Consider the following 12665-nt stretch of genomic DNA (forward strand, 5'->3'; position numbering starts at 1 on the left):
TCAAATGCAAAGGAAAATCACAAGAGATCGTTTAACCCAATATACGAAACATTGTTGGGCTAAAGTAACGATAAACCATAGAATTATCAATTTATCTATTTTCTTTATTTTTCTTCAAGCAATATATAACTTTAAAAAAAAGGGTCTCTTTTAGTTTTTCTCTCCCATGATTAAAAAAAAAAAATCAAACCTTTTGTTCTAGGGCTCTTTTTCACTGCTTCTACTCGTCGGTGGCATCCATACGCCATGGTTAAAGAATCAAGCTACAGCGAATTCAAGCAAAGACCTCAAATCATCAATCGACCTTCCATCTTCATTGATATCGACTAATGTGACTTTCTTTAGTCTTCACCGACTTTAAGACTTCAAGGATCGATACTTCATCTTGTTCTAGCTTCAGCGAGTTCATGAATCTATACTCCATCGTTCAAGCTTCAGTCTTCTTTCTTCAGAAATTGATCTTCCGCAAATCAAGAAATCAGAATCGGTGCCTTCAGTCTTCCTTGGTTCATTTCAGTTAGTTTGAGTGGCGGAACCCTTAAGGGGCCAGGGGAGGCCGTTTTTTGGCCGACTAGGTACTGCTTGCTGGCTTTAACTCTGTGATGACGACACAAGATTCAACAACTCCTAGCTTTCAAGGTCTGTAATATCGCACATAATCACAAGATAGCTAATAGGTCAATATTCATTACGAAATTCCAATTGTTTAGTTCTTGATTTGGTAAAAGGAAATTTTGGTCTAGCTTGATTTTACAATGTTGTTTTCAATTCCTTTCAGTCTTTCAACTTCCAAGTCAGTAAAGGTGAAGGTGACGTGGTGGGGATGCCCTGACCACCCGAAGCAAAGCATTCTGCAATGGGGAAAAGGCAGAGGCGGCGGATCTCATGGGCGGTGGTTTGTGGAGTGATGTTGTTTACAGTCGGTCTGATATCTTTGTTTACAGGTCATGTGGCTTCAAATCTCGAATGGTATTCTCAGAAACTCGTTAAGCATCGATTGTGGTATAGTAAAGTGGTAAAATTTCTTGAATCACATCGTGTGAAATATTTGCATTACATATGCGAAATATTTATGAGAATTTTTTGAACATTTAGGGTGGATTCCGTCATCATGGACCAATTAACATCTGGAAATCTGAGTTTTCAAACTTGTACTACGGATGCAGTGAAAGAGGCCCTCATTACAAACCTCCTGTTGCTGAGCTACTATCAAATGGATATCTTCTTATAGCCACCAGTGGAGGGCTTAACCAACAAAGAATCGGAGTAAATAAACATTCTGCCTTTCATCTTTCTTCATTCGCTACACATTCTTTGTTTATTTTTTGCAATCAATCTTGTGAACACAGATAACAGACGCTGTAGTTGTTGCACGGATATTAAATGCCACATTGGTGGTTCCTGAGTTTGATCATCATTCATTTTGGAAGGATGATAGGTGAGCTAACTGCTAAGTAAGATTTCATTAATCGAAACTGAAAACTAAGATGTATGTGAATTGTGATTGACTGATTGTTATCTTATTATTTATTTATTTTTTTTAATAAACTTTGCAGTGACTTTTCAAACATTTTTGATGTTGATTGGTTTATCTCTTTCCTTGCAAAGGACGTGGTTGTTGTGAAAAGAGTCCCAGACAAATACATGCGATCACTTGAAAAACCCCCATACACCATGCGGGTCCCACGTAAATCTGAACCTCAATATTACCTTCATGAAGTTCTTCCTGTTCTCTTGAGGCGACATGTAATTACTCTTCATTTTTACTTTACACCTACTGAATTTTTTTTTTTGATTTGTGAATTGTGATGAACAAACTGTGTGTAGGTTGTTCAGTTGACAAAGTTTGACTATAGGCTTGCTGTTGACCTTAATAAAGAACTACAAAGATTAAGATGTCGAGTGAATTACCATGCTTTTCGCTTTACAAAACCATTGCAAGATGTTGGAGATCATCTGGTGATGAAAATGAGGAAGATGACAAATCGTTATATTGCTGTTCATTTAAGGTTTGAGCCTGATATGCTTGCATTTTCTGGTTGTTATTATGGAGGTGGTGATAAAGAGAGATATGAGCTTGGTGAAGTCAGGAAAAGGTGGTCCAGTTTAGGAGTGAGATTCTTTTCTTTCCCAAATTTCATTTTTTTTTTTTTTTTTTTATAATTTTCTGTCGAAAATATCTCATTATTGATTAATTAGGAAGTGAATCCTGATGGAGAGAGAAAGCAAGGAAAGTGTCCACTTACACCACATGAGGTGGGGTTGATGCTGAGTGCACTCGGTTTCAAGAATGACACATACATTTATGTTGCATCAGGTGAAATCTATGGAGGTGAAGAAACTTTGAAGCCTCTTAGACAACTTTTTCCAAATTTATACACCAAAGAGATGTTGCTCATGGCTTCTCAACAAGAACACCTTCTTCAACCTTTTCTTCCCTTTTCTTCACGTCTTGCAGCCATTGATTACATTGTTTGTGATGAGAGTGATGTTTTTGTCACTAACAACAATGGGAACATGGCAAAAATTCTTGCTGGAAGAAGGTAAGGTGTTTTATTTTATTTAACTCTATTTCAATTGTATCATATTCCAATGTTGTGTATTTATTTATTTATTTAAAGGAGGTATATGGGGCATAAAAGAACAATTAGACCAAATGCAAAGAAGTTGAGTGCTTTATTTTTGCAAAGAGAGAAGATGTCATGGGGGAGTTTCTCAAGTAAAGTGAAATCAGCTCAAAGGGGGTTTATGGGGGACCCGGATGAGATGAAACCTGGACGTGGTGATTTCCATGAATACCCTTCCACCTGCATCTGCAAGACATTCAATTATCATCATCATGACAACAACACAAAACAAGATATGCTCAAGCTCAACCATGAAAGAGAGTATGAATTTGAAGGTGTTATTAGTAGTAATACCACTACTACACATAGAGATGATGATGCTGATGCATCACTAGAAGAGAAAGAAGATGATGATTTTTTGGCTGGTGACTAGTGTAAACCATTGTATTTGACCGATTTGTTGTCATTACAACCATTCTTATGGAAAATTCAAAACAAGAGTCTAAGAAATGTAAATCATCTCTCAACATTTTTGGTTATATAATTAATGAGCTTTTTTTTGGTGTCTTTCTGCAAGAATAATGTTCTTTTTTGTTGTCATTTCGAGTCACTTAACTTATTGTGTATTTGTATATGTATGTACAATTGGACATCCATGAATGTATGTGATTATTGATCATAATAGACGCTGTTTGGATCGAAATAACTTATTTGAGGGATGATTAGAAAAATGACCACATGGTTTTTCTACAAGACTAAAACAATAAATTTTTGCATAAACATGATTTTTGAGCATTAGAGCAAATGACCCAACTTCTTTGCAATTATAATCGGGTCTGAAATGGGTTGTTTTTTATTTCGAAAATATAAACACTAGAACTTCCTCTCGTTTGACACAAACACTTTCAAAAATTTCAATTTGAAAAGTTTATTATTATCGGTTTTCAATTAAAACGACAAGTTTTTATGTTGTATAAATATTTGAAATAAATTTTGTAATGTTAACTAGTTAAAAATAATAATAATGGCTTAATCCTTTTAACGAGATTTGGGATTGATGTGTTTAATAATGGCTTAATCCTTTTAACGAGATGTTAGAACCTTATTGTAAAAAAATGTTTGGGGACTTAAAATGTTAAGAGTATCCCAACTAGGCTACATGTTTTGAAAAGATAAAGTTGCGGGACTAGTTTTGCCTAAAAATCAACCTCTGCCTTTTCAATTGGAACGACCTAGAGAGTTAGAGAAGGGAAGGAGATGCAACTACTAGCAATATCTCCAACAATCATGAAAAAGTTTCAAAAAAGTTTGATATCCTTATTGCAATCAGAAGCAAACTGTATTGCTTTAATTTCTGATTATCATTCTTTGCTTTGAGCCACACTCAATTGCACAGGTTTAAGTTTTCGTAATCAATCCGCCCTCTTTCTTCTGTTTTCTGATCTATTTTGAGGTGTTATGTGCAATTTGATGTGAAATTCGATCGCAATCCTCTCGTTTGGGGTGTATCAGAATGTGTGCAAGCGAGCAAACATTTTCTGGCATGAGACGAGCATGTGATTTCTCAGGAGAAAAGAAACCAAAGAGTTCATTAGTAATTGCAGGTCTCCTTTGGGGATCTTGCCATTGCTATTGTTGGAATATTGACTATGGGGCGCGTGATCTATGTTGTACCAGATGGTTTCTTCTTCTTCAAGACTTATTGATCCCGTGTCACCATTAAATCCCCTTCCTTGATTTCAGAATATCAGGTGCGGCAAGTAATAGTTTATATTCCTGGTTTTGTTAATCCATGCTCATTATTGTTCTTTTTTTCATGATGATATGAACCTGATATCTTATTTGTGATATGTCAAAGTAAGTGTTGGAACACCAAGAAAATTACATATAGGATCTACTCTGATTCTACTCAAAACAAAATTGAGTCCCCCAAACTTCAGATTATTCTACATAAGAAGGTGTATTTAACTTGATATCAATGAAACCGAACCTACATGATTACTTGTTTGAGTTAAGTGAGAAAAGATGGCCTAATGAGGCACGCCTTTACTGTATAAGATTTATTAAGTGTGTAATTGTGTTCAATTACTTGACTGTTTATAGTTCATTCCATCCACTTTCAGAAATCAGAACTACCTACCTCTAATCTTCATTTGAATTAATGAAATTGCTTTGAAAATGAAATCTTGTGTGAGTGTGTTTATAGTGTTCTAGGATACTGTTCCATTGATTCCCAATTAATCAACTCCAAAATAATTATGTGGTTCATTCAATTCTCTAGTAAGTAAAAATTCCACGTGGCGTGTATATTTGCACAAGATTTTGCCACTTGGACTTGATGCTCCTTTTCGGGATTTCGCTCACTATAAATTTCTTACCCCTAATTCTTCTACTCATTGAACTGAAAAAATTTGGAACCCTAGAGTCTTCTCCTTACCATAGAGCATTACTCGTGTTTGGCTTGATGATGAAGCAATTAGGTATTTCTCCTTCTCAATTTGTAATTTCCATATGTTTCTAGCATTATTGATCATCGATTCAATCGGAGATTCAAAATGCTTGCTTTAATTCCCAAAATCATTTGGAAACAATCAAATGTGTTTCTTAAAATGCCAACTTGTGATCTGATATCTAATTTAACCGATTCAATAGGATCTCATTCCGATTTCATGTGCTACTAAAATTTGCATCTTTTTCTGTCCCTCATTCACGATTTCATCCCCATTTTGATCTTACAACACTTAGTGTAGACTGTAGAGAACCTCAAGCTTAGATTTTGCATGATCTAAACATATTAGTCAGATCTTCTTGATTTTTTGTGTACTTGAGCTTTTATCTATGTTTTCAGTTTTCCCCTTGTGCCAATTTTATGATACGCATTGTTAGTAACGCCTTACATTTTTTATAAACTCTACTTTTACTAACAGATTCAAAGAAAAACAAGGAGCCTGAATCTTCAGGATTACAGATCCAAGAAGAAAAAGAAGAAGAAGATGATGATGAAAACTTTGAAATCATATGGTCAGGCGAATCTTCAATGTGCACCAGGAACCTAAAGCATTATCAAGCTTTTACCAAAAATGGAACCACAATATCTGTAAGCATCATCTTTTGTCCCTCTTGTTTCTTGTTTCCCCTCCTTTTAAAACATAAGTTCTTTCATGTATTATACAGGTTTATTCATTTGTATTCATCCTAGCTGGTGAAGGAGGTTACCACATTGGTTACTTGGAAGACATGTATGAAAATTACAGGCAAAAAAAGATGGTGAAAGTGAGATGGTTTCATCGCAGTGAAGAACTTAGTGAATTAATCTCAAATCCTCAGCCTCATGAGCTTATAATCACCTCTCATTGTCAGATCTTAAGTGCAGAATGTATTGATGGACTTGCCACCATTTTAACTCCCAAACATTACAATCAATGTTTGGCTTTTGTTACACAAGACTTCTCAGATGGGATTTACATGTGCTCTAAGCAGATCAAAAATGACCAAATTTCCTCATTTCCTTTTTCTAAGTTGCGTGGCTACTATACCCAGATCATATTTTCTGTTCTTAATCTCCCAATTGGCCACAACAAGAACAACCAAGAAACCTCATCCAAAAGAGAAGAAGAAGAAAAAGGAAAAGAAGAAGAAAAAGGAAAAGGAAAAGAAAAAGAAGAGGGTGTTCAAAGTTTCAAACAGGGTGTTACAATTTCTGATAATGAGGTAGAAAAAACACAACCTTTTTGTGTTGGTGAAGAGATTGAAGTGCTTAGTAATGATAGTGGGATAAGAGGGTGTTGGTTTAGATGTAAAATCTTGAAGATATCAGAGAAGGGATTGAAAGTTTTATACATGGATGTGGAGGATGCAGCGGGTCCCGGAAATCTTGAGGTATATATTCAAGTTTTTGTTAAACCAATTCTTGGGTCCCACATAGATGAATCACTGTTAGATTATCGGAGACTTCTAATTGTGGTACCAAACAGTCTGAATCCGAGGCATATCAAACAGAGCCCCTAACACCAATGTAGTAACTTTTTATATTTTCTTTTATTTTTATTTTTTTTGTAGGAATGGGTGTTGGCATATAAAATTGCAGCTGCTGATAAAATGGGGATGAGATGGTTAGGGCGTAATTATATACGTCCTGCATGTCCTATAATGGAATCTTCAGATGATGATTTCAAGATTGGATCAGCAGTGGATGCATGGTGGTGTGATGGGTGGTGGGAAGGTGTATTGATTGGAATCAACATCTGTGGAAAAAATGATTTTCAAGTTTACTTTCCTGGTATATATAAACTATAAAAACTCCACCTTCATATCATTCATTACCTCTTGATTTTCTTTTTGAAAAATGATATTGGTTTTGTTGTGTTGTGTGTAGGTGAAAACAGATTGCATTATTTTGAGAAGATGAATCTAAGAGCTTCAAAAGAGTGGGTTGATAATAAGTGGATAGAGATAAAGCCAAAGCCTGATATAGTCTCTTTTCTCACATCAAATCTGAAGCTTCAAAAAAAGTCAAGCTTGGGTGGGCCCTCTGGATCTGGATCTGGAAGTGGATCGTCTTCTAATACTGGAGCAAATAATGTTGTGATGAAGAAGAAGAAGAAGAAGGCATTGATGGGATTCTCAAAACCAAAACATAGTAAAATGGGTGGTAAATGGTAAGTAATATGCAGGTTTTGGTTCATTATGAAATACTAAGAATAAATAAAAGACTTGGTTTATACTTATATATAAATTAGAGGTTGGGGTTGTTGAACTTTTTGGGTGGAGTCATATGTTATGCTCCATGTGTGTTGGTATTTCGTTTTGAACCATATTTAGTTTGCAATTAACAATCTATATTATAAGGATTTCATCTAAAGATCTTATGAGCTTGAATTGATGATACCAGTTTTTTTGATAACTGATGAGGAGCCTTTTAGATTTGAATGGAGTCATCAATCTATGTTGAAGTTCATGTTTTCATTTTAAAATTTGGATGGATGAAATATTCATGTTTTAATGTTTGTTAGTAAGCCGATTACAACCCATTCTTTAGAACAAAATATTATGTGTAGATATATGGTTGTCTTTGCATAAAATCATGTTTAGCTCTTGTACACTGCTTTGAAGAAGTTCATCTTTGTTCTTGAAACATATGGTGAGTTGGATTGGAGATTATTTGGCCTTTAATATTTCTCATATGTAATCAATCATCTTGTAATATTTCACATATATATAAAATTTCTCGAAAATTAGTTTGCTTTACAAATTATCCTAGTCAGATGAGATCTCCCTGCTTAGTGAGTTTGCAATATTGGGCGAGGGTATTCCATGCGAGATCACAATATTGGAAGTGGGTTTGAAAGAACTTGTTGACGTTGAATTTAGAAATGGAATTAGAATGAGTGTTTTTAAGAAATCAATATAATGGATTTTATTATATTTGAGAAATATATAATATGATCAATTAAAACAAAATGTAAATATAAATTCCATTGTATCATTTTAATATTCGGTTATTGAAGCTTAAATTATATTTTGGTGTTAAAAATCATATTTTAGTTTTTTTTTTAAATAATGATTTAAAATGGTAATACACTTTTTGATTACTTTTTTTTAATCACGTTTGACCATTTAACTTGTTTTTTTATCCACATTCAGTCCTTATAACCGACTATTTCATGTTAAGCCAGAAAAATGATAATAAGGTAACAAAATTTTCAGTTTGTACACATTTAGTCCTTATGACTAGTTTCTTTAGATTTTGCTCACAACAGTCTACGTGGGACAATCATTAATGAGATCTTTTCAAACATGGTTCGTCCGTCACTTATATTAGTAACCTAAGTTACAAATCAATCAAATAATATTGGTGTCCTAATTTTCTCTAAGTAGAAGATGTCTTCGTCTTCGGTTTCATTTATCTCCACAGCAAACAACAAGATTTTTATGATTGTTTTCTCCTAATTCAAATTTACACTTCTAAGACAAAAGGAATTAAGGAAGATGCTAGAAGAATTTTCACTTCCAAGACAAAAGAACACACTGGAAAAAAGTTTCCTCTATCTCCATAGAAGACAACGAGATTCTTTGTGATTGCTTCCTTTCCACTTGAATTTGTATTTCCAAGACAAAGAATATCGTTATTTGCTATGAAGATAGATGAAACCAAAGACGGATAGATCTTTTGTTTACAGAAAACTAAGGCACCAAAATTATTTGACCGATTTATGAATTAAGTTACTGATATAAGTAAAAGACGAACCACATACGAGAACACCTTGTTAACAATTGTCCCATTTAGGATGTCGTGAGCAAAATCTCAAGAAACCGGCCATAAGGACTAAATATGTACAAAAACATTAAGAACTAAATGTGTACAAAATGAAAAGTAAATTACCATATTAAGTTATTTTTCCGGCATAACCTTTAGTAGCCGGTTATAAGGACTAAATGTGGAAAAAAAACAAGTTAAATGGTCAAATGTGGATAAAAAAAACTCAATAACCAAATATATACAAATTAAAACATATAGACAAAACTGCAAGAATGGTCCCTGTGGTATGTCAAAACTCACATGTTTGGGCCAAAAAAGTTTGGACTTGCACCAGTGGTCAAATACTTTAATTTTGTTGCGAGTTTAGTCCAATGCCTTAACAACCGTTACCTTGGTCCCATTAATTGCCCCATGCCCTCCCTTACGTGAGGTTATTTTAGTCCATTCATGTATTCTCCTCTATTATTTTAATATTATTTATGTGCCACATATTGTTCCCACTAATATCACTTATAGAGGCCAATTTCCTCCGATAGACCCCAAAAAGCAGTTGTCTTAACAATTCCGATCGTCATTTACCAAGATAAAAAAAAAACTAGACGCTAATTCTGGTCTTTAGCTTACGATTTGTAGTGATTAACATTGTATGAACATACCAATGTGGAATCTAAGCTTGTCAAACAAACCCATCAATTCCAAGGTTGCTTATGGTACGTAATTTTCCCTCTTCCTGTTGATTACTTGATTTGTTTGGAAAAACTCCACCTGGAGTCTTTTTTTTCTTGTTTTGAAGATGGATACCCAAAAATGTTTATCATTAATTTGTACCATGGAGGTCAGTTCACCAAGTACCTTGATGTTCGTTACATCGATGGAAGGGTAAATATGTTGACATGGTTGATATGAAGAGTTTTCAGTTTATTAGCTCGATGCAATCATGAAAGGGTTAAGATACAGGGTTCCTCCAGTTATATACTATAATTTCCTTGTGCCTGGTGGAGACTTCCACTTTGGTCTTCGCCCTTTAGGAAATGATGAAGATATTGTTAATTTTGCTCAATATGTGAGTGAGCACAAAGTCATGAAGGTATACACTGAACACGGTGAGACAAGACTACTCACCTATTTTTTGAATCCTAAACCTGTTCAGAAGGTTACCTTCGTATGGTTAGATGAAGATATTCCTGAAGAAGTGCAACACACTAATGAAGCTCCTGAAGAAGTGCAACACATTGGCGAAGCTCCTGAGGAGAAAGCAGATGAAGCACCTCTGATACCTACCCTTAATGTTGATGTGCAAGAAATTTCAACACTACCTAGATGCACATCCCTTCTTTTAGTCGATGTGGTGCCCACTCCACCAAACCAAACTGAAATACACGGAAATGAACTACTTCAAGTTGTGTCATTATCACCTAAATATAACAGGAGAAAGGTTACAAGGAAGGATTGCAGTAAGATATTATACATGGACGGTATTGGTGAGATGAAATAGATAGCCAAATACTTTGTTGAGGTAGCTAGTGATTTTAGTCTTGGACTATACCAACAAATATTAGAAAGCAATATTGACAATGAGGTTCTCAATTTTCAGAATGTGGATAAAGTCAATGAACCTAAGGTGAATGAAGACAATGCACTTCATATGAATAAAGACATTGAACCTTAGATGAATGAAGTGAATGAACCTTAGATGAATGACTGGAATGACTTTAGGGATTTTGACTTTTAAACCGATGGTTATGTCTAACATGCAAGTGAAGATGAGTTTCAGTCTAACATGGAGAGTAGTGCATGACACAATGAAGATGAACCTAAATGTGTAGAAGGAAGTCAAAGAGACCAGGAAGATATTAGCAAGGACAATGATTATTGGGTGGATGAAGATAATGTAATTGATGATGTCGAAGTTGATATGAGGGATTTTAATATAAGCATTGATACAAAAGCAGAGTTCTTAGATAAAAGGGTTAGGAATCCAAGACAACATGAGAGTGATGAAGTACCTGATAAGTTTGATGTCATTGAAAATGATGCTTTTTATTATATGGATGGGGATTCCGATCATGAAAGGAAAAGAAGAGCAGCTATAAAACGACTATGCAAGGAAAAAAGTTACTATTTAAGTGAGGTGCATAAGTTTCATTTTCAAAAAGGTCAAAAGTATAACAGTAAGCATGATCTGAAAGAGAAAATCAAATTGCATGCACAAAAAACAAAAAAAAAATATTTCCTTTCAAAAAATGACAAATTCAGATTGAGGACCATATGCAAGGGAGTTGTGGCATTTAGTGGTGATGTAGTTGGTGAACCTACCCATGCTGAGAAAAGTAAAGTGAAAAGTAAAAAAAACAACAAAAGGGGAAATGTAAAGAAAAAGTAGATTCCTATTGTCCTTGAGTGCTACAAGCTTCGAGGTCTACAGTGGAAAACAGTTGGTATATTAAAACTTATGAAGAAGCACACACTTGCCTGGATTCAAGGAAGATCAAAACTGCAACAACAAAGTTTATATCCAAACAAATAACGGATCAGGTAGAATCCAACCCCACTATCCCAGTTAAAGCTCTACAAGAGCAGCTATAAAAAGAATTATGGAGTGGGTTTTTCCATTCATAAAGTTTTTATAGCTAGAGAATATGCCAAAAAGCATGTGGTGGGTGATTACAAAAAACAAACTATATTCTAGAGTTGCAGTCAACCAATCTTGATACCACAGTCAAATTAGAACTTGTTTCAAAACCCAATATGAGAAATTGTACTTGAATATGTTTCAAAAGACTTTATGTCTGTCTAGGAGGGATGGAGAATGTAACTTCCCAAAAACACGATACAATTTTTCATTTTTAAATTAAAGGAAAACATAGTTTTCAAGCAAAACCATAAAAAAATCAAGTATCAGAATACAAATATTTCCCAGGATCAATGTATCATAAATCTCTAAAACATAACACCGAAGGATCTATATGATCACACCTTCACCTTGCCTCGATCATCTGAAGTACTTGGAACATAAAATTAAACTGTAAGCCAAAACTTAGTGAGTTTCCCCAAAGTACCACACACAACCATACAAATAACAACATGCATATACGAGCCTACAACTTGACTGGACCGCCACACTAGGCCTACAACGTATCTGGACCGCTCTCCAAGCCTTCAACATGACTGGACCATCGCGTCGGGCCTACAACCTATGAGGACCACTCTCCAGGCCTTCGGCCTGAATGGACCGCCTCGTAGGCCTTTAGTCTATCTGGACCGCCCTGACTATCTTGCCTTTCAGCACAAAGCAGGATCGCCTCAACCCAACCGAAAATAACACATCAATATATATATATATATATATATATATATATATATATATATATATATATATATATATATATATATATCATAACAATCAATAGCCAGAAAAAACAAGTAGTCCTATAGATCTACCAGTCTAACACATATCTAGTAATATAGGTAATTATACAGTTCTATTGCATACTCAGCATAACATCTATCAATATACCAGGATATCAAATCTAGTGGGCTAGCATTTGTGCCTTTAACCCACGAGTACAGTGAGGAAAACTCACCTCACATCCTGAAGAAATAGCTACACATATCACTGCTCCAAATGCTAACTCTACCAGCCACCTATACAATCACCATCACTTAAGCTCATATTAATAATACCCAAAACGCCCCTAAGCCAAACTTAGGCCAAAGTCAATGGTCAAAGTCAACCTACAGCTGACCGCCATGTCGTGACCATCCATGGCCATGCGGTGATTGTAATTCGACAAAACAGGCGTGCTTATCCCAACCACCACGTTGTGGTGAGGCTCCAT

General features: G+C 35.0%; 2 protein-coding genes across 3 annotated transcripts; both read left to right on the forward strand.

Annotated features, from left to right (window-relative positions):
* Positions 1-173: 173 nt before the first annotated feature.
* LOC111877264 (O-fucosyltransferase 29) lies at positions 174-3134 on the forward strand. Of its 2 annotated transcripts, none has more exons than XM_023874673.3 (8): positions 174-677; positions 779-1015; positions 1096-1266; positions 1350-1438; positions 1557-1746; positions 1828-2112; positions 2200-2543; positions 2622-3134. In XM_023874673.3, the coding sequence occupies exons 2-8, from the start codon at positions 857-859 to the stop codon at positions 2998-3000; spliced, it is 1617 nt and encodes a 538-aa protein (XP_023730441.1). In that variant the 5' UTR covers positions 174-677; positions 779-856; the 3' UTR covers positions 3001-3134. The 2 variants fall into 2 exon arrangements, with proteins under 2 accessions (XP_023730441.1, XP_023729848.1); XM_023874080.3 differs by having other exon boundaries at positions 174-639.
* Positions 3135-3802: 668 nt separating this feature from the next.
* LOC111878735 (uncharacterized) lies at positions 3803-7470 on the forward strand. The gene is made up of 5 exons (XM_023875509.3): positions 3803-4318; positions 5495-5664; positions 5742-6446; positions 6627-6846; positions 6943-7470. The coding sequence occupies exons 2-5, from the start codon at positions 5605-5607 to the stop codon at positions 7227-7229; spliced, it is 1272 nt and encodes a 423-aa protein (XP_023731277.1). The 5' UTR covers positions 3803-4318; positions 5495-5604; the 3' UTR covers positions 7230-7470.
* The last annotated feature ends 5195 nt before the right edge of the window (positions 7471-12665 follow it).

This window comes from Lactuca sativa, chromosome 7, assembly GCF_002870075.4.
Source record: "Lactuca sativa cultivar Salinas chromosome 7, Lsat_Salinas_v11, whole genome shotgun sequence".
Taxonomy (NCBI): Eukaryota; Viridiplantae; Streptophyta; class Magnoliopsida; order Asterales; family Asteraceae; genus Lactuca; species Lactuca sativa.

Coding starts and splice junctions, on each gene's coding strand:
- LOC111877264 (XM_023874673.3), top strand. CDS start 857: ATGGGGAAAAGGCAGAGGCGGCGGATCTCATGGGCGGTGGTTTGTGGA. Junction 1,267..1,349: donor TTAACCAACAAAGAATCGGA/GTAAATAAACAT, acceptor TTGTGAACACAG/ATAACAGACGCTGTAGTTGT. Junction 1,439..1,556: donor TCATTTTGGAAGGATGATAG/GTGAGCTAACTG, acceptor TAAACTTTGCAG/TGACTTTTCAAACATTTTTG.
- LOC111878735 (XM_023875509.3), top strand. CDS start 5,605: ATGTGCACCAGGAACCTAAAGCATTATCAAGCTTTTACCAAAAATGGA. Junction 5,665..5,741: donor AAAATGGAACCACAATATCT/GTAAGCATCATC, acceptor TGTATTATACAG/GTTTATTCATTTGTATTCAT. Junction 6,447..6,626: donor CGGGTCCCGGAAATCTTGAG/GTATATATTCAA, acceptor TTTTTTTTGTAG/GAATGGGTGTTGGCATATAA.